Source organism: Mesoplodon mirus (genome assembly GCF_964341445.2).
Source record: "Mesoplodon mirus genome assembly, chromosome: 9".
Lineage (NCBI taxonomy): Eukaryota > Metazoa > Chordata > Mammalia > Artiodactyla > Ziphiidae > Mesoplodon > Mesoplodon mirus.
In genome coordinates this window covers 25774752-25798106 of record NC_138985.1, presented here as the reverse complement: position 1 = coordinate 25798106, position 23355 = coordinate 25774752, and the positions used below count along the sequence as shown (strand labels likewise).

The 23355-nt window shown below is 36.5% G+C and overlaps 1 protein-coding gene across 3 annotated transcripts in view; it reads right to left on the bottom strand.

The window, feature by feature from the left end:
• SUGCT (succinyl-CoA:glutarate-CoA transferase) overlaps nt 1-23355 on the bottom strand; it is a 720769-nt gene that overhangs the window by 418397 nt on the left and 279017 nt on the right. For all 3 annotated transcript variants that reach the window (XM_082631909.1, XM_082631908.1, XM_082631910.1), the window contains exon 12: nt 17332-17434. In XM_082631909.1, the coding sequence (XP_082488035.1) occupies nt 17332-17434 (103 nt within the window). The remainder of the gene's footprint in view (nt 1-17331; nt 17435-23355) is intronic.

The following is a 23355-nucleotide window of genomic DNA, read 5'->3' as shown; positions in this document are numbered from 1 at the left end:
ACACTTTTGAAGAGCACTGGTCAGGCATTTTATAGAATTTCTCAATTTGAGTTGGTCAGATATTTTCCCACAATTAGATTTGGGGCAAGAAAGCAATGCTATGCATCATAATGAAAGATTCATGATGTTGTCAGATCTTATTACTGGTGCTACTAACTTGAATCACTTGGTTAAGCTGATGTCAGTAAGAGTTCCCCACAGTGAAGTTCCTAGTTTTTCTTTATAACTGAGAAGATAAAGAGATACATTGAGATTATACAAATATCCTCTTGTCCACCATAGTTTTAGTACCCTTCAACAGTTCCTTGTTGCAATAATTACTGTGATGTTTACCTAAAGATAATTTCCTATTTCCCTCATTCTTTTATGTTTACTAGTTGAAATTCTACAATCTAAAGAGTTCTTTGCATTCTTCCACATTTACTGACTGATTCAATTATTTATTTATATCAATATGGAGTCATGGATATTTATTTTATTCTGTGGATTATAGTCCATTACTATAATTATCTTATATTTGTTTTGTTATTCAAATTGTCCTGCATTGGCTACTGGGGCCTCTCTGAACTTGGCTCGTTTGTATTAATGCCTTTGCCACAGGTTCCCATCATTATGTGGGCACTTCCTTACTTCCTAGCACCACAGGAGGTCCCAGCTTTGTATTATATTTGCCGTGAAAATTGGTGAATGATTTAGTACTGCTCAGAAACAAGAAAACAGACTCTTTCTTAGAAAAACTTTTGCTCCGTCTCCCTGACCACTTCAGGCTCTGATACCTTACTCCTCTTTCTGAGAATTCTGTTTTCCTTCAGACTCCAAAACACTGCATTTGCCAGAGAATGCTGAATATGTGCTAGGTAACTGTCAAATGACCAACACAGAAAATTGACATTTAAGGAAAATAGTTTAAGGACAACCTAACCACTCATTCCCATAGGTCAGAAGATGTTCTTTCTTTCCTGTAGCAGGAAACACTTCACTTTAACAAAAAAGTAAACAAAATCCCAATATATGAAGAATTCAAAAGCAATAATGTATTAATCTAAATATATTCATATAAATGTTCGAAACTATAACATCTGCTTACCCGACAATCACTATAAAATTTGGAGTCCACTCTAGTTCCAGTTATTTATTAACCTCTTCATTCAATTTTATTTCTATATTTTGTTTTGATTAGACATTTCCTGAAAATTCTAATTTGCATTGAAAAGTAGTTACAAAGTACATGAACTTTTTGAGTTACTTCAACTTAACAACTGTGTTAGGATTCTCTTCAAGAAAAATGATCTAGAAACTTTTTTTTAAATATTAAGAAATGTTTGCTTTAAAGTTGAAATGTTCAGGTTCCAGGTACTATGAAGAAATAAGTATACTCTACATTGTCTCCCACTGAATGCAGCTATAAAACCTGGACAGAATAAATGAAGCAGCTTTTTAAGGATTCAAAAGTCAACAGCAGCAGATAGAGAGGGGAAGAACAGAATTCAAATACCACCATGTAAGTGGAAAGTTTATCAGTTTTTTTTTTTACTGTTGTATCCCCAGGTCTGAACCCATCACATAGGAAACAAACTGAGCACTGGGACGCTGCTATAGATAAATGTTTGTGCACTCCTGGCCAAATTCATACATTGAAACCTAGTCCTCCAGTGGGATAGTATTTGGAGTTGGAGTCCTGGGGAGGTGATTAGTTCAAGAGAATGGAGCCCTCAAGAATGGGATTAACATCCTTATAAAAGAGACCTCAGAGAGCTCCCTCACCCCTTCCACCATGAGAGGATCAAGTGAAAAAAATGGCCGCCTATGAACCAAGAAGTGGGTTCTCATCAGATAGTGAATATGCCAGTGCCTTGATCTCGGGTTTCCCAGCTTCCAGAAATGTGACAAATAAATTTCTGTTGTTTATTAGTAACCCTATCAATGGTATTTTTGTTATAGCAGCCAGAATGAAAATAGGTGCAGACAAAGAAAGCTCCAGGAGAAGCCTCCTAGTTCTGGCTCAAGGAATAGGAAAGGGAATGCATAACACTCAAAGAGAGTGTGGAAATCTCCTGGTTTTTGCTTTCTTTTATCCATTTCCCTACCCCAGCTCTCAGGAAGTACTGAGGTGAAAGTGGTAGGAGCAGCTTTGACTAGAAGAGGCAATGGGAACCAGCAAAAGCCAAAATCCAAAGAAAGGGGAACGCCCCTTTAAGTTTGATGGAACAGCAGTTCAAAAAGTGGAGTTAAATCCATTGTTCTTTTCCTATCTCTGTCCGGCTGCCACCTGGTCCCAAAGACAGGGGCAGTTATGGAAGTGCACGGGAGAACAGGATAACGAAAGCCATAGCATTCTGGCCAGAAGACCAAAAAGAGGCACCCCAGGGAACTGGAAATTACCAAGGAGGTCATGAGAAAGGAACTTGGGAATATAACTGCATAAGGCTGTTTATGAATTCCTGGGCATATGCACATACTGAATTCAACAAACCACACTTTGAGAATAGAACTAACAGATACAACACCACCCAGATCTCAGGCTGGCTATTAGGTGGTGAATACACATCACAGATTTGGATAGCTCTACAGAAGTTTGGAAAACTGAAGTGACATTAGAACCATGGCCCACAGAAAGCTAATCAGAACATGTAGCCTGAGCCCAATCACCTTGAAACCGCCAAGTGTGATATTCTGACTCAATGGCTTATGCCTGCCCAGGAGTGATCACTAGGTAAAAGATAAAAACAAGTGGAACCAATCTGAGCTGGCACATCAGAAGCTGTGAACTGCTGATAAAAAGACTTCACAGAATTAGCACAGCCAAATCACTGTTGTGACCTAGTAAGCAACAAAGAAAACAACCTCTGGGGTAGGGGGATCTAAAATGTCCAGATATCAACCAAAAATTATGAAACATGCAAAGAAACAGTAAACTGTGTCCAATACACAGAAAGAAAGAGCTGGCAATAGAAACTGCCTTTGAAGAGGCCCAGATGGTGGACTTAGCAGAAAAAAACTTCAAAGCAACTATTATAAACATGATTGAAGAACAAAAGGAAACCATGCTTAAAGAATTAAAGGAAGATATGAAGATAATGTCTCATCAAAGAGATAATATCAATAAAGAGATAGAAATATTCAAATTATTAAAAGGAATCAAATGGATATTCTGGAGTTGAAAAGTACAATAACTGAAATGAAAAATTCACTTGAGGGGCTCAACCATATATTTGAATTATAAGAAGAAAGAATCAGCAAACTCAAACTCAGAGGTAGACTAATAGAAATTATTCAATCTGAATTTCAGAAAGAAAAAATAATTAAGAAAACTAAACAAAGTTTCAGAGAAATGTGAGACACCATTAAGTGCACCAAAATACACATAATTGGGGTACCAGAAGAAGAAAAAGATGAATCAAAGAAATAATAACTTAAAACTTCACAAATTTTATGAAAAACATTAATCTACCATCCAAGAAGCTCAATGAACTCTAAGTAGGATAAATGTAAAGAGATCAACACAGACACATCATACTCAAAACGTTCAAAGACAAAGAGAAGGGCTTCCCTGGTGGCGCAGTGGTTGAAAATCTGCCTGCTAATGCAGGGGACACGGGTTCAAGCCCTGGTCTGAGAGGATCCCACATGCTACCGAGCAACTAGGCCCGTGAGCCATAACTACTGAGGCTGCGCATCTGGAGCTTGTGCTCCACAGCAAGAGAGGCCGCGTTAGTGAGAGGCCCGCACACCACGATGAAGAGTGGCCCCCACTTCCCACAACTAGAGAAAGCCCTCGCACAGAAACGAAGACCCAACACAGCAAAAATAAATTAATTAATAAACTCCTACCCCCAACATCTTCTTAAAAAAAAAAAAAAAGACAAAGAGAAAATCCTGAAAAGAGCAAAAGAAAGATGACATCACATAAAGGGAACCCAATAAGATTAACATATAACATCTCATCAGACACCATGGGAATTAGAAGGCAGTGAAGCAACATACTCAAAATGCTGAAAGTAAAAACTATCAAACAAGAATATTGTATCCAGCAAAACTATCTTTCACAAATGAAGGCAAACTAAAGATAATCCCAGATAAACAAAAGCTGAGAGAATTTGTTGGTAGAAGACTTATATTACACTGAACACCAAAGAAAATTATTGAGGATGAAAGTAAATGACCCATACAGCACTACGAATCCACACACTGACACACGTAAAGCATACCAGTTAGATAATCATGTAGGCATTTACAAACAACAGTGCAACTGCATATTTCTTTTCCTTCCTTCTCTTGACTTATTCAAAAGGCTACTGCAATAAACAGCATGTATAAAAGTGTACTGTTGAACCCATAACATACAGAAATGTAATCTACTTCACAATAAAGAGCACAAGGGAGGTGAATACGAGCAAAAAATATGTGTTGGAGTAAGGAAAGGACATCAAATCCAACTTAAATCTAGAACTCAGGTCAATGAGAAGAAATTAAGAGGACAAAATAGCATACATAAAATTAATATTAAAAATTCTATAAATATAAATTAGCTCTCATTTCTTTCATCAGTTTCCTTGAAAGACTTAATATTATACAACATTTATAGAGTAACAATTATAACTGTATTGCTGAGTTTATAATATACATACATATCTATAGGAGTTACATAGGAGTAAAGTTTCCATATTTCACTGTAACTAAGTTGGTATAAAACTGAAGTCAAACCTGATAAGTTAAGATACACATTATAGGCCTAGAGAAACTAATAAAAAAATTTCAAAAATATCATCAAATATCACTAAAAGAATTAAAATGTTACATTAGAAAATACCCACTTAATGCAAATGAAAGCAATGAAAAGGAAATAGAAAAATAAACACATGAAACACACAGAAAGCAAATGTCAGCTGGAAATCCTATCCCATCAATAATAACAGTGAGTGTGAATGGCTTAAACAATTCCATCAGATTCTTTCAGAAGATAAACAAAACTGATAAACCATTAGCCAGACTCATCAAGAAAAAAAGGGAGAAGACTCAAATCAATAGAATTAGAAGTGAAAAAGGAGAAGTAACAACTAACACTACAGAAATACAAAGGATCATGAGAGATTACTACAAGCAACTATATGCCAATAAAATGGACAACCTGGAAGAAATGGACAAATTCTTAGAAAAGCACAACCTTCTGAGACTGAACCAGGAAGAAATAGAAAATATAAAAAGACCAATCACAAGCACTGAAATTGAAACTGTGATTAAAAATCTTCCAACAAAAACCCAAGACCAGATGGCTTCGCAGGTAAATTCTATCAAACATTTAGAGAAGAGCTAACATCTATCCTTCTCAAACTCTTCCAAAATATAGCAGAGGGAGGAACACTCCCAAACTCATTCTAAGAGGCCATCATCACCCTGATACCAAAACCAGACAAAGATGTCACAAAAAAAGAAAGCTACAGGCCAATATCACTGATGAACATAGATGCAAAAATCCTCAACAAAACACTAGCAAACAGAACCCAACAGCACATTAAAAGGATCATACACCATGATCAAGTGGGGTTTATTCCAGGAATGCAAGGATTCTTCAGTATACGCAAATCAATCAACGTGATACACCATATTAACAGATTGAAGGAGAAAAACCATATGATCATCTCAATAGATGCAGAGAAAGCTTTTGACAAAATTCACACCCATTTATGATAAAAACCCTCCAGAAAGTAGGCATAGGGGGAACTTACCTCAACATAATAAAGGTCATATAAGACAAACCCACAGCCAACATCATTCTCAATGGTGAAAAACTGAAATCATTTCGACTAAGATCATGAACAAGACAAGGTTGCCCACTTTCACCACTATTATTCAACATAGTTTTGGAAGTTTCAGCCACAGCAATCAGAGAAAAAAAAGAAATAAAAGGAATCCAAATCAGAAAAGAAGAAGTAAAACTGTCACTGTTTGCAGATGACATGATACTATACATAGAGAATCCTAAAGATGCTACCAGAAAACTACTAGAGCTAATCAATGAATTTGGTAAAGTAGCAGGATACAAAATTAATGCACAGAAATCTCTGGCATTCCTATACACTAATGATGAAAAATCTGAAAGAAAAATTAAGGAAACACTCCCATTTACCACTGCAACAAATAGAATAAAATACCTAGGAATAAACCTACCTAAGGAGACACAAGACCTGTATGCAGAAAACTATAAGCCACGGATGAAAGAACTTAAAGATGATACAAACAGATGGAGAGATATACCATGTTCTTGGATTGGAAGAATCAACATTGTGAAAATGACTATACTGCCCAAAGCAATCTACAGATTCAATGCAATCCCTATCAAACTACCACTGGCATTTTTCACAGAACTAGAACAAAAAATTTCACAACTTGTATGGAAACACAAAAGACCCCGAATAGCCAAAGCAATCTTGAGAAAGAAAAACGGAGCTGGAGGAATCAGGCTCCCTGACTTCAGACCATACTACAAAGATACAGCAATCAAGACAGTATGGTACTGGCACAAAAACAGAAATATAGATCAATGGAACAGGATAGAAAGCCCAGAGATAAACTCATGCATACATGGTCACCTTATCTTTGATAAAGGAGGCAAGAATATACAATGGAGAAAAGACAGCCTCTTCAATAAGTGGTGCTGGGAACCCTGGACAGCTACATGTAAAACAATGAAATTAGAACACTCCGTAACACCAAACACAAAAATAAACTCAAAATGGATTAAAGACCTAAATGTAAGGCCAGACACTATCAAACTCTTCGAGGAAAACATAGGCAGAACACTCTATGACATAAATCACAGCAAGATCCTTTTTGACCCACGTCCTAGAGAAATGGAAATACAAACAAAAATAAACAAATGGGACCTAATGAAACTTAAAAGCTTTTGCACAGCAAAGGAAACCATAAACAAGACAAAAAGACAGCCCTCAGAATGAGAGAAAATATTTGCAAACGGAGCAACTGACAAAGGATTAATCTCCAAAATATTCAAGCAGCTCATGCATCTCAAGATCAAGAAAACAAACAACCCAATCCAAAAATGGGCAGAATACCTAAATAGACATTTCTCCAAAGAAGATATATAGATTGCCAACAAACACATGAAAGGATCGTCAATGTCACTAATCATTAGAGAAATGCAAATCAAAACTACAATGAGGTATCACCTCACACCAGTCAGAATGGCCATTATCAAAATGTCTACAAACAATAAATGCTGGAGAGGGTGTGGAAAAAAGGGAACCTTCTTGCACTGTTGGTGGGAATGCAAACTGATACAGCCACTATGGAGAACAGCACAGAGGTTCCTTTAAAAACTAAAAACAGAGCTACCATGACTCAGCAATCCCACTACTGGGCATATACCATGAGAAAACCATAATTCAAGAAGAGTCACGTACCACAATGTTCATTGCAGCTCTATTTACAATAGCCAGGACATGGAAGCAACCTAAGTGTCCATCGACAGATGAATGGATAAAGAAGATGTGGCACATATATAGAATGGAATATTACTCAGCCATAAATAGAAATGAAATTGAGTTATTTGTAGTGAGGTGGATGGACCTAGAGTCTGTCATACAGAGTGAAGTCAGAAAGAGAAAAACAAATACCGTATGCTAACACATATATATGGAATCTAAAAAAAAAAAAAAAAAGTGGTTCTGAAGAACCTAGAGGTATGACAGGAATAAATACACAGACGTAGGGAATGGACTTGAGGACACAGGGAGGGTGAAGGTTAAGCTGGGACGAAGTGAGAGAGTGGCATGGACATATATACACTACCAAATGTAAAACAGATAGCTAGTGGGAAGCAGCCGCATAGTACAGGGAGATCAGCTCGATGCTTTGTGTTCACCTAGAGGGGTGGGATAGGAAGGGTCGGAGGGAAATGCAAGAGGGAGGGTATATTGGGATATACATATATGTATAGCTGATTCACTTTTTTTTTTTTTTTTTTTTTTTTTTTTTTGCGGTACACGGGCCTCTCACTGTTGTGGCCTCTCCCGTTGCACAGTACAGGCTCCGGACGCGCAGGCTCAGCGGCCATGGCTCACGGGCCCAGCCGCTCCGCAGCATGTGGGATCCTCCCGAACCGGGGCACGAACCCTTGTCCCCTGCATCGGCAGGCGGACTCTCAACCACTGCACCACCAGGGAAGCCCTGATTCACTGTTTTATATTAACACACCATTAGAAAGCAATTATACTCCAATAAAGATGTTAAAAAAAATAAAATTCAATGAAAAAGCAGATATTTGCCAATTGGATTTAAAAAATGTGAGAGATACATACTACATACTATCTATGTGAGAGATACTTTAGATTCAAACATGCAAACAGGCTGAAAATAAAAGGATGGAAAAAGATGTACAATGCAAACCACAACCATAAAAGAGAATGGGTGGTTATATTAAAATATATATATATATTATATCAGAAATATCAGAAAATAGATATTAAAACAAACCATGTTATAGAAGTAAAGAGAGAGACATGACGATAAAAGGGACAATCCATCAGGAAGATATAACAATGATAAGCATATATGCACATAACAACAGAGCCCGAAATTACATGAAGCAAAAACTGACTGAAAGGTTAGAGAGACAATGCAACAGTACGAGGTGGAAAAGTCAACACCCAACTTTCCATAATGGATATAATGACTGGGCAGAAGATCAGCAAGGAAATACAAGAGTTAAACAATGGTATAAACAAGACCTAATAGACATCTACAGAATACTTCAACAAAATATGCATTCTTCTTAAGAACACATGGAACATTCTGCAGATCGATTCTATGCTAGGGCATAACATAAGCCTCCATAAATTTGAAGAAGTTGAAATCACACAAAGTATGTTTTTCAAACACAGTGAATATAATTAGAAATCAAACTTAGAAAGTTTGAGAAATTCACACAAATATGAAAATTAATCAAGACGTTCTTTAATCAAACTTCTGAAATTAACCTTTCTTTAGTGGCCAATGGATTTTGAACAAGAGTGCCAAGAAAATTCAATGGGAAAAGAATAATGTTTTCAACAAATGATGCTGGGACAATGAGATAAATTCATACACACACACACACACACACACACACACACACACACACACACACTCAAAATGGATCACAGACCTGAATATAAGACTTAAAAATTGTAAAACTCTTATAAGAAAATATAGATATAAATATTCATGTCCTTAGATTAGTCAATGGTTTCTTAGTACAACACCTAAAGCCCACTGACAAAAATAAAAGAGATAAATTGCAAATTCAGGGTGCACTTTTAACTGCTGAGTTCTGAAAGAATGTAGAACTCCATTCCAAGATCCCTTTAGGTGACAAATACACCATTTTGTATCTGTTCCTCCTTCATTATCAATCATTTTAGATAAGTTCTTAAACTATCAATAGTGCTCAGTCCTTGTCAATCATCATTCATGTTCAGTACTCCCAACAGTACAACTAGAATGTTTCTAATGTATGTAAATAACTACAGTAAATGATACTTAGGAGTATCTTTATGGGCAAAGGGAGTCAAAAAGTACAAACTTCCAGCTGTAAAATAAATAAGTCATGGAGATGTCATGTACAGCATGGGGAGGATAGTTAATAAGCTGTATATTTGAAAGTTGTTAAGAAAGTAGATCTTAAAAGCTCTCATCATAAGAAAAAAAAAGTTTAACTAAGGATGGTGATGGATTTTAAATTGATTTATTGTGATGATCATTTCACGCTATATACAACTATCTAATGTTGTACATTTGAAACTGTATAATGTTATATGCCAATTACACCTTAATAAAAAAGTATTTTCATTTGAATACATATGTGAAATCATAGCATTCCGTATTGGCATCTGTTTTAACTATTTAAAAATAACAAAAATTCATTTTAAATTTCCACTTAAGAAACTATTTAAGCTATGGGAATATTTAAACCCTTTATTTTCCTGATTACAAAGTAACATACGATTGTTTTAAAGAAAATAGTTTTACAAATTTGAGATCATACAATATACACAATTTTGTATGCTGCATTTTTATTTTTATAAATGAACACTTTCCATGTCATTCCTCAAAACCATGAGATAAAGGCAATATATTGTTCCACTGTATTGATAAACTTCAAATTATTTAATGTATACTTCTATTAAAAATGGGCAAAGGACTTGAGTAGACATTTTTCCAAAGTAGACACACAAATGGCCAACAGGTACATGAAAAAGTACACAACATCACTAATCATCAGACAAATGCAAATCAAAACCACAGTGAGATATCACTTCACACCTGTTAGTATGTCTATCATGAAAAAGACAAGAGAGAACAAATGCTGACATGGATGTGGAGAAAAGGGAACCCTGTGCTCTGCTGATGGGAATGTACATTTGTACAGCCACTATGGAAGACAGTATGGAAGCTCCTCACTGTGATTTTTTTTGGCACTTTCCTAAGATTACTCTTTCTTGATTTCTATTTTTTACTCATCAAAATAATAAATTATGTCTTTGGCTTGAAAGTTCAAGGCTTGGTAGAAGTCAATGCTTATACTATGAATCTCTACTCTGAAATAGGAGATAAGTGAAGCCTGATGAATAAACTGTGAGAAAGAGGAGAGACAGACAGAGAAAATAACTTTTGCCAAAAATAAAAAAAAAGTCTTTAGACTTTCTCAGATCACAAATATCTTCAAAATTACTGAACAAAGTTGAAACCCTCCATTAAATTCCTCTTAATCATTGAGAAGGAATTTATTAGTAATATGATCAGCTAATTACAAAGAGTATTTAAAAGGATAAAGAGTTCTTTGGTAAATTTCATGATTAGGACATTTTGCAAGTCTTTGTCAGATTTTAAGCTTTTGTTAATTAATTAAATAGGAGAATCTCATGATGCTTTATACCTATCATTTCTTGCTACTAAAAATACCCAGAGCATTTTTGTGTAACTCTTCTGTGACAGTGGACACTTTCTACCTTAAACTGGACTGTGCAACCTCCCTGAATGCTTAATAGTTTCATCTTTGTCCTATTGCTTCACTGTTTTCCATCATACCTCCCCTGGCCAAATACCTAATACAAGACCATACAGGACTTCCCTGGTGGCACAGTGGTTAAGAATCCACCTACCAATGCAGGGAACAGGGTTCGATCCCTGGTCCAGGAAGATCCCACATGCTGTGGAGCAACTAAGCCCGTGCACCACAACTACTGAGTCTGCGCTCTAGAGCCCACGTGCCACAACTACTGAGCCCACATGCTAACTACTGAAGCCTGCGGGCCTAGAGCCCATGCTCCGCAACAAGAGAAGCCACCGCAATGAGAAGCCCGCGCACCGCAGAGAAGAGTAGCCCCTGCTCGCCGCAACTAGAGAAAGCCTGCGTGCAGCCACAAGGCCCGTCACAGCCAAAAATAAAAAAAATTAAAAGACCATACATATATAGCAGGCCAACAATTACTATTTGCTGAACAAATAACTGAGTGACTGACTGAATGAAAAAGTGACTACAGTCTCCTCTGCCCTGAACCATGCCTTTCATGAAAATATCAAAAAGAGAGACTTTTTTTCTTTAACATAAATTCTATTACCTTTTCTCCATCAAGTCAATCAGGTAATGTCCAAGGCATTCCAGTTAGATATCTAAACACGTAAGTGTGATAGCTTAAAAAAACCTGATGCATCCAAATTTCCTAGGTATACATAAAGAATGAACATAGAATGCCAGTAATGTAATACTAAGACCTTAACTTTTATTTGACATTTCAATAGGTTTCCTCTTACATGATAACGCATGAGGTTTTTTTTGTATTACGATTCTTTTCAACACAACAAAATAAAATTGGATATTACTGTCTTATATTTTATATTTTAATATAAAATTGAATCCTTAAACTTTCAATTTTTATTTCATTTAATCACTTACGTATGAAACAGATTATTTTTTCCAAAACTGAAAATATTATACCCAGGTATCACAAAACAAAATGTCTGAATTTGTTCACTATCTGAAATGTGTCATATATACTCAGAGATATACATAAATTTTATTTTTATATCTCTTTTGTCTACTAGGAATTATTTCCAGACATACTGTTTTACCTCAGATCTTCGTCAACTGTTTTCCAGTTACAGGAAGCACTGTATGTATGTATTTCCCAGCAGTATTAGAAACAAGGATATAATTTTGCTTGATTTGTATAACCCTCCCAGGGCTATGCAACTCCATTTCAATAAATATTAACTAATGTCATTCAAAAGGCAATCTTTAAAATGCATCAGTAATGCATGTGTGTATGTGTATGGATGTGTGTGCATGTGTGCACATGCATGCCTGCATGTGTAAGGTAGAAAGGGCTTGAAAAATAGCTCTGTATTTGGGGGAGCTTCTGACACTTACTATATGAATCCTGAAGGCTTTTTCCCCCCAGATGCTCAGATATTTTGCCAAAATGTGCTAAAACAAAGTCACTTGGAGAATATGAGCTAGCCTAGAGATTAATAAAGCCTCCAACTTCACAGGCTTCCACAAATAATGATATGAAAACAACAGATAATTTTAAGCTATCAAATATTTCAAGACTTCACTCTGTTTCTATGACATATTTATCCCATACGAAAGATTGGCTACAGTAGTTATAATGGCCTTCTGGGACAGGAAGAATAAGGTTTCTGTAGAAAATGTTAAATTAATCTTGATCACGATGCAAAGTTAAGGAAGGGTTGTTAAGGGCTGGCTTGCTGCCACAGGGTGGGGTTTTATTTTGGTATCCTTTTAGTCTGCAGGTGTTTGGCACCAGTTAAAATCAGGGCCAGCTGTGATATTTCAGTTCTGATATTTCCCTCCCAATAGTTCTCAGAAGTGATGCTTCAGGGTGATGTCTTACACCTGATGGATTCAACTTGTGTGGTATAAATGTGAAGACTCTGTTAAATGACACCAGTTTTGCGACACCCTTTGCCCTCTCTTCCCCACCCACAGGTCATGGCATCAAGGAGAAAGAAAAACATCAATCAGAGGTTCAGTCACTCATATACACATATATTTTTTAATTGAGCAACTCATTCAAAAATGGTGATACACTAGAACCGCCAAATTTATGGTCTTGAGCAAAATAGAAAAAGCAGGATAACACATTCTCTTTTGATTCTCATGGCAGATAATGATGCTTTTAAACCCTCTCAGTGGTGAGATCCATACCTATTTTTGCAGGAATTTGAATAGTTTCTATTAAAAGCTGCATTTTCTTTTAAGTTTGTTTGGGCTGGAAAACCTCAAACCACAATGTATTTCATGCACATGTTCCCAAGGGTATGTTAAATAGGACCATACTGAGGTCATCTAGTAAGTTTTTTAAACTTTTTAAGAATTCCTTTAATGTACTACACAATCTTGGCCTGATTAAAAGAAGATATTTTAAGAAAGCACTTGGAAACATGACTATTAAAATCTATATGCAGATAATCTATATTATACTTCCACAATGCACAGAGTTTTCCACAGATAATTTATCACTGAGGGAGAAAAAACAATAAAACTACCACTAAAAGGGTTTTGGATCAAAATTTCTCAGAGATATCAGTAAATACAGACCAAAATCTCCTGTAGTATTGCTGATTGACTTAACAGTGGATGCCTGCAGGATCATTTTAACTGTGCAAAGGTCTGCAGCATATAATCAGAGGATAAAAGGTAGACACCCTTGCATCTATCCAAGAAAAAAAGAATCATTTGTTGTTTCGGTTGAGTCAAAAAGGCAAGTTTTCTCGGAACATGAGACTATGAGGAAATTATTTTGGTTAGGAACAGTTTCGACCATCAAGCAAATTTTTGTTGTCTACCACGTTCAAACCACAGATGAAACATAAATGGTCCACTTGATAAGTAGGCCCACAGAAGACTCTCTCCTGCTTTGATGCTTCTAATCTTTTTTTTCTTTTCTTTTTTTGGTTAGACATACCCCTTTTCACTTCATCAAAGTCTCACTTCCTGCGCCATGTTCCAGGCCTTGTACTTCACCCCAATGAATTTTCAGCTGAAGTAGCAGCTGTGCTGGCACGGCGCACATGGAGGGCTGGGCCACGGGCGCCAGCGGTGCGGTCCCACATCTGAACAGAAGTGGCCGGTTCCATGTACCCAGGGCCAAGAAACTCCACAGCTCATCAGGGGAAAAACAAGGGAGGACACCTTGAACGGAAATCATACTTTTACGGAAGACAAAAAGATTTTCAGTAATCAGAAAAATTACTGAAGGGCTGAGGACTTCTTGGCACAAAGTCTGAAGACGGATTTTCTTGAAAGGATATTAGACCTTGATTTTAAGCTAATGATCCGCATCCCTGCAGCTACACTGGATTTGCCTCTATCCACTAAATAATAAGTAAAAGAAAGTGTTTTTTAATAAAAATATAACCATAAAGGGCACCATAACCAGAGCTATTACCATTTTCTGAACTTTTACCATCTAGCAATCCTCCTATGTGCCTTTGATAAACATTGTCACATTTAACACTTACAATATAGAGAAAAGATTCTATTTCTTCACTTTACCATTGAGGAAACCAAAGCCTAGAAAACAACTGCCCAACACTTCTGACTCCATGGTCTTACTACTGTATTATGCTTTAGTCTCTGGAGCTTTCCAACCAAAGGCTTCTCAGCGAGCTCTACAGATAGAGTCTTTCAGTCCCACACAGGGGGACACAGTAGCCACTTGATCATTTGGAAACCTATACTTTACAGAGTTAACCAACTCACTCATCCACTGATTCATGCATCAATGACATTTTATTGGGTACCTGCTACTTAAGTCAACTTAGAATTTATTTTTTCAGAAAGGAAAAGAATTACTAAATTCATGATAAATCCCTAGCAACTGGAACATAGTAAATACAATTAAAAGTTTGTCAAATGAACTTTCAGGGTAGTTCTTTTTTAGATGTCATCTTAAGGTACTTTTTAAAAATAATTTATTTTATACAAATTTTTTTTTAACTCCCTGATTTTTTCAGCTTCTACATTCCTTTCAAAATACATAATGATAGGGAATTCCTTCTAAAAGAGCCAAACACTCCCAGGCATAGGGGAAAGATGGTGCCCTTACCTCTTGTGCCAAAAGTCCTACGTACAATTGCCATAGTCATCTTTGCTTATTTTTACTTTTTTCAACTTTTTATTTTATATTGAAGTACAGTTGATTAACAATGTTGTGTTACTTTCAGGTGTATAACAAAGTGATTCAGTTATACATATACATGTATCTATTCCTTTTCAAATTCTTTTCCTGATTAGGTTGTTACAGAATATTGAGCAGTGTTCCCTGTGCCATACAGTAGGTCCTTGTACTAATATTACACTGCTCTCTAGTCTTTCTAAAAATCCAGATAATTTCATACACACATTTTGGTGTTTAAATTCCAAAGAAGAATGAAATGGTATATAAAAGAGACCAACTCTACGCTATTGTCAATAACTATCACTGTACGATTAAGAATTTTTGATGTTAGAATTGTAACAATTAGAATCTACTTTTTGGTGGATAAGAAGGCAGTTTTCAAAGACTTTTGGGGTAGTAGGAAAAGTTGGTATCCTGACTTAGAATATCACTACTCTCCAGTTGAAAAATTGTTTAAGAACTTAAATAAGCCATAGACCAATAATAGAAACTTCCTGCAGGTCCAAAAGAGTTGAGATACAAAAAATTAAAGTAATTAAAGTGAGCTACAAGGGAAAATTGGGAATGAAAATCCTAATTACCCAATATTCAATCCGAACCAGTCTATAAAGTATACCATTTTAAGAGTGGGACCTTGGATCCTTGTTTATCAAAGCCTAAAAAATAAGTAACACTTGAATATATCTAATAATTTTTTAAATAACGTTTTTTGCTTTGGTGCCTTTATTCCTGATGAAACACAGAGCCAACAGAAATGCTAATGGAAAAACTCTCAGGAATTGTCTCTAGAGAAATGTGCCCTCAAATTGAGTTAAACAGGAAGTCCTACACACCTTGGTTCTGCTTTTAAGCAGGAAAATAATGGTGAAACCCACCCATTCCCCTACAACAGCTTAAAGCCAAAGCTTGAAGTGACAAAACTGGCCCTCTGGTCTATTACATTCAGGGTGCACACACTGCTCCCTCATCACAAGGAATCACCAGCATTAATCACTGATGTAGTGGGGACCCTTTCACAAAGACTCAGTCCACATCAAGTGGGCCACCTTTTCTCCAATTCTTATTGACCATTCTTTCATTAGGAACAAAGTGTTGCCATACTCACAATCTTGGCAGAAAAAAATAGCACAGAGCAGAATTCCTGCATTCATTCACCTGTTTTTCTCCAGTAGATATTATAATCACTGAATTGAACACAGTTCAATTATCCTTTAAACAGATATTCATGTAATATGAAGGTACCAAAGTTAGAATTAGGTCAGTTTTCTCCCTTAAAAAAGTATATTCCATTTTCAACAATTCATTTCAAAGAAAAATCTACCACTATAAAAAATGAAAAGAATAAAGAGAAAAACTATAATTTTGAAATGACGGAAGCTGACAGATACATGAATAATCACAGTGAAAGTTTCAGAGAAAAAGGCAGTCCCTCTACATTGTGGGATTAATATGTGAATCTGAGAAATGGTAAACTGCTTGCAGTGATACTGATTAAAGTAATAAAATCAAAACTTATTATTTTGACATTATCTCAAAATAATCATTTGAACAATGTTATAGAAGAAATATTTTTTCAGATGATCCTTATTTCTGTACCCCAAAGAGTCTGTAAGCAATGTACAGCACAAATCTCTATTCAAGTACATTTATTCTTCACGAATAATGCACATTAATCAAAGCATATAAAAGCCTCTCATCAGCAGAATTAATGATGACTTGCTTTGTACATTTTAAGACAGCCATATGATGAGAGGGGGACTATAACTGTGAAGGTCCTCCCATTTCTTTCTGCAGAGAATGATCTCTGAGTGCCTGACTCCAACCTTTCAATTGTCTATATTTCTATTTTTCAGGAAAAACACATGCCCTGACCTTGGATACTTTATGGCTGCTGAAGAAATATGTTCGATCAGATACATATAAAAGTATGATTGTAGGCTGCCAGTGCTAAATTCTGATTATTTTTATTTCAGACCCACACTTTAACGTAAGAGTAAAAAATCACGTGATGTGACTTAAGCTCAAGATCAATGGCTAATGTACACTTATATGAATCAGTTTGGATAGAAAAGAGAGGCAAATTCTTGTGGTTTTAACCGAAACATACTAAAAATTTCAAAAAACAAACCTGGGGTTCTGCAAACACATTCTTCATGTTGTTAATTGGGCCATACGGGACTCCACTGCCTTCAAAGAGGTGTAACCACTTGCTGGTCATTTCTTCTTCAAACCTAGGAAGAGACCAAAAAAGGATGCACTTTTATACTCTAAAGAATGTTAATACAACCTGTTTTCTCCTGTGGCCCTCTTTGAAAGCAACTGATAATGACAAAAACATGTTTCTTTAACTTTCCTTGTGCCTAGTTTTGAGAGAATGTTGCCAATATGAAACAACTTGAGTTGCCCTGTAAGTGATAAGAATAGCCACTCCTATCCCCTTGTTTGCAAATCCACCATTAGAGTTAAAATTCCTCCTATTTCTGACCCTATGAACTTTTTGACAGAGAGACCCTTGGAGAAGAGAGATTATGTAGAAAATGATATTAACTGAGCTTCAAGTGTGGTATTGAGCACTTGATGAATTTAATGATGATAATATAATGTTACCGAAGTTTTGAGCATAACGTCATTTTGCAGTGTTTTTTAGGTCTCAGGCAATAGTACATGAGGTTAAGATAGACACAGATATGCTAAATTATTCCTCAAAACAAAAAATAAACTAATGAATTGGTTTTAATAGAAAGCTGTATGTTTTACCTCCATTACTCTTAAAGCACAACAGAATTAACAGCCACAACTACTGGCCTAAAAAAAACCTTAATTACTTATTTACTTGCACTGTGGTTTACTAATTAGAACAAATGGAGACATGTAAAGACTAATACCTCAATTTAGCCAACAACCCTCAAATTCATCCAAGTCCTTTACCTCTGTTTTATTTTTACTATAATTTAAAATTGGACTTCACAGACACAAAAGCTTATTTGATTTCCTTTCTTTTTTCTATTAGGTTTTAAGGAAAGGAGACCTAATTCATTCATGAGATTTACTGTTTTTTAGTTCTCTGTTAAGACAGAGCACAGAAACAAAATCTTGGATCCTCAAAGACAAATCAACACTCATAGTTTGTAATATATGAAGAATTTGACAACTGCTAATTGTTAAAATAGCAAACTATTTTTAGGTAAGTAATAATCTAGGTTAAAAGAAATTTTTAAAAAGCGTTAGCTATAGTAAATCATTGGCAGCAAGTAAAATGGGAGGGCTAGTGGAAGTATAGTAGAAATAGTTAATATTCATGGGCTTCTATTCAGCTCTCTCAGACATAGCTAGAATTAATTTCAGATCAGCAGATCTGAATTTATGTCAGAGAAATGCACTTTTCCCACTATTTAGAAAAAACATTAAAAAGTGGCAATACTTTGAGAACACTTCTCTAATTGCCATCTAATAAAAAGAAAAGAGAAGTTTGAATTAACATACTCTCTAAAAGACAGACTACTATATGAACAACTATGTTCAATCATATGAATTTTTTACATAAGAATCTGGTAAAAATTTTAATGAAGGTAGTATACATTTCACTAGGAATATAATTAATCCTATTCACACATCCACTTATTCTATAACCACCTAAGGAGCACCTACTCTACACCAGGCATTGATTTTTGTCTTTAAAAATAATGCCTTCCCTTTTCTTTCCATTATGATAAAGATTTTTCATCATACACATTAATTATGGCCCAGTAGTGTTAACTATCCCTGTTTAGTATACAATAAAATACTTCACTTCTAAATATTGAAAAATATTCTTTCATGGGAACACCACAATGCAAGATTATATGTTTTGAATTAGTCAGTTCTTCGCATCCACATTTTCTTTTCAATGACTATTAAAGTCATCTCCTGGCCGAGACTTGCTAAGATATATATAGATTTATATCACCAGAATGATATATGTTGAAAGAATAAAAGAGGTACTTTGAACCTGGAGCCTTTTCAATCAGGGTGTTAATTATTTAAGTTTTCATAAACAGAGTGTTATAATGGTTACTCTGATGAATTTTCAAGACATAAATTTATCACCACTGGACTCACCCAAGTGGCCTGAAAGATCCGCACAGAAAATGCACGTCAATATCTAAACAAACCCATAGCTGCAGGCTTGCCAACAGAAAACTCAGGGGAATAGTTGAAGTTTTAGTATTTATATAAGCTTTTCACCACTGGGCAAAAGAGAGGGATTTATTTCATGTTATGGAAAACAACGGATGCACTCTGGATATGAGACTGGGGAGAGAGGCAGCGTCTGGAGCTACAGTTGTGACCACTGTTTGTGTATTTGAGTGGGTGTGGGCGTGGAAGTGTTCACAAATGCCTTAAACTCAATCAGTCAGAGACGAACATCACTGCATTCCGTTACTCCCAGAGGATGCATCCATCATTTTCTTCTGAAAATCTATCTCTTGATCTAAATCTGATGTAGAATCCTTTCCTTTATCTACGCAAGAAAAGCTGTAAGTGCTTGTTTTTATGAACCACAAAAATTCTGCTAAAAAAAAATGGAAAGAGCTGATTTAACTCACTCAGGGCAACAGAATCCTGAAAATAAGACAAGAAGGGTGTCCCTGGATCCAGTGTAGTGAGCCTCGAAGCTAGGGCCTCCTCTGGGAAGTTCCTTGGAGACTCATAAAACAATTCAGACTTAATTGTAAACTTATTAAATCAACCCATATATTTAATTCTATATTTTTGTTGAATTCACTTGATGCTGAATGGTTATTATTAATCAGATTACATCATTTAGGCCGATGAAACACTGCTGCTTAAAGATAGACTTGAGTTTCAATTTCTTAACATGAAAATTTAACTTAGAAAACGAACCAAAAGTTCTTCTCTTTTGAGAATGGATTAAAGTTGCAGCCAAATCCAAGGCCAGAGAGCAACTAATAAGAGATCCATGCCATGAAGGTGGGAGTTGGAAATTATTATAACATTAATGATTAATAAATGCTGGTCATTAATTGTTTGATCTATATTTTGTAGATTTTATCCTCACAGCACATTATAAGGTAAGTATTATCCTCCTTTGACCAATAGGAAACTCAGGTTTGGAGAAGTTAACTTGCTCAAATTCATATAGCTTCCCCCACCCCAACTTTTTTGAGGTACAATTGACAAATAAAAATCATATGTATTTAATTTGTACAACGATTTTTTTAAGGTGAGCAATGTGATGATTTAACATACGTATACATTGTGAAATGATGACCACTATCACAGTTACTATTTGTGTGTGTGTGGTGAGAACACTTAGGAACTACTCTCAGCAAATTTTAATATTTGATACAGTATTATTACCTATAATCACATATGTGATTATAGGTATATATGTATATACCTGTATGTATATACATACCTGAATGTAATACTGTACATTCGATTCTCAGAACTTTTCATCTTATAGCTGAAAGTTTGTACCCTTTGACCAGCATCTCCCAATCTCCCTCACACCCTAGCCCCTGGCAACCACCATTCTACACTCTCGTTCTATGAGTTTGACTTTTTTTAGATTCCACACATAAGTGGGATCATGCAGTATCTGTATTCCTGTGTCTGGCTTATTTCGCTCAGCACTAAGATGCTTCTTCATTTTCATCCTATATATCTCATGATATGTCTCTTTACATTAATACTTATTCATTCCTGATGCTTTTAGCAAGAGGGGTTTTTTTGTGCCAGTCATGGGGATTACAACGATAAAAAAAAAAAGACAGTCATCGTATTCAGAGATCATATAGTCTAATGGAGAACAGAGCTATCGAAATTTATGAATTACAATGCAGGATGCTGAGACAAAAATATGAATGAACAACTTCCAGTCGAAGCACCAAAGAGGGAGACCTGCACTGGGCCTGGGGAGTCAGGAAAGCGTTCAAAAATGAGGTGAGGGCTTCCCTGGTGGTGTAGTGGTTGAGAGTCCGCCTGCCGATGCAGAGGACATGGGTTCGTGCCCCGGTCCGGGAAGATCCCACATGCTGCGGAGCAGCTAGGCCCATGAGCCATGGCCGCTGAGCCTGCGCGTCCGGAGCCTGTGCTCCGCAACGGGAGAGGCCACAGCAGTGAGAGGCCCGCGTACCACAAAAAAAAAAAAAATGAGGTGACATTTGAGCCAGGTGTTGAAGGATGAGTTAGAATTTTCCACGTGAAAGGTGGGAAGAAGGATCCTCCAGGCAGAAAAAGCAATGTGTACAAAGACTCAATCTGGAAAGAATCTGAAATCTCCTGTGCCTTGAGAGGCAAAAGAGGAAATGGAAAAGGGAGGTTAGAACCAAGACTGTGAGGCATCTGGTGACCTATGCTAAGGATATTGGATTTCCACTGGCAATGAGGAACCCAGAGAGATCTTTCAGTAGGGGACTGACATAATCAGCATTGATACAGAGAAGGGAAGAATATCGATGAGACTAGAGAAAAAGAAACTTGACAGGAGGCACCATGCTGTCTCCCTCTGATGCTTCTTAAACCTGCCTCTCCATCAATATCTTCCATATTACTGTCAACCAGAAATAATAAGTTTTCATTTGGAAAAATAAGTTTTCCAGGCATTCTTACCCTTTTTTGTTACTATCTTATTTATGTTTCCAATCTATCGTTACTGCTTGAGCCTCTGATATATGACTTGCCCACCAACACCTTTTCTTATCCAGTCTCTAAGGGTCTCCAGTGACCACTTGGGTCTGTCAATATTCTGTTCATAGTCCTCAGCCTACTTGCTTTCTGTGCAGTACTTGACGCTGTTGACTATCTTATCTTTAGGTCCTATGATACCTTCTTGGATTTTTAATACCTCTTTGGCCATTTCTGTTTTTTTTAATTAATTCTTTTACCTTTTCCTTCCAGTCCCAATATTCTTCATTTTCTTTTAAGCACTTAAGTAATCCTTTCATCTCTATGCAGATGATACCCAAATCTATTATTTCTAGCCCTGACCTCAGTTCCCCTTTTCTAGTTACCATAGCATATTTCCACTCAGATGTAGTATCGTCCCCATAAACACGACTTGCCCATGGATGATTAAAATTTCCATTTGTCCCATAAACCTAATATTCTCCCTTGCCTGAACTCAAACCCTTGGCTAAATCTGGAACTCCTTCTTCTCATCATTTATCATTACACATAATTGTCCTGTAGAATCAACTTTTCAAAAGTTAAGTTTTATTCCTCTATTCCCACTATTACCATCACAGTTCAAGCCCTTGATTCATCACACATGGACTATGGCAATAGTTGATTAAAAACTTACTGCCTCCAATTTCCCCCCTTTCCATAAATCACTCATTTTAGATACGTCTCAAATCTGTCCAACTATTTCCTTCCCCAAGATCATTACCTTCTCTCACACTAGAGACACAGACGTTTTCTTGACTGTTATAGCCCCATAACTTAAAATATAGTTGGCACTCAATATTTGCTAAATGAATGAATATATGACTATTTGGGAAGAATAAGAGGGTCTTGTTTGTTTGCCTGGTGCACAGCAAGCCAAACGCTGAGACGATGAGGTCTGCAGCATAGAAGGGGTTTATTCCTGAGGCATCCAAGTCAGGAGACGGGAAAAGTCTCAAATCTGTCTCCCTGAAGGCGAGGGGCTGGGGATATTTATGGTATAAAAACTGAGGCAGGGGGAGCATGGAGAAAGGTGATTTGAGATAAGAAAAAGGAGAGGCAAGCGTTGCTCTGTGCAGATGCAACCCAGCCACAGGTTTCCTCATGGGAGACATGCTCAGCAAACAGCAGCACTAGCATGTTGTGAGGGTGGAGATTTTGGCCCCCAGACATCACAAGGTCACCGAATGGACATCTGCACATGCCCAGATGGAGGGTGGGAGCTCTTAACCAGTCTTGATTAATCATCTCAAGCTCAAACTGGACACAGCTGACTCCAAGTTCCTAAAAAACAATAACTTGGGCAAACATCCTATTGCCCAGGCTATGTGACCCTTGGAGGACATACAAGCTTTTATAGAAACAATCAAAGTAAGCCTAACCAGTGAAGGCAGGAGGTCACAATTCACCATTTATCAATGGCTAACTCATAACTACCCTCGGTTTCATCTCAATCACATTAGCTTGAATTAGTGGGGTGGAG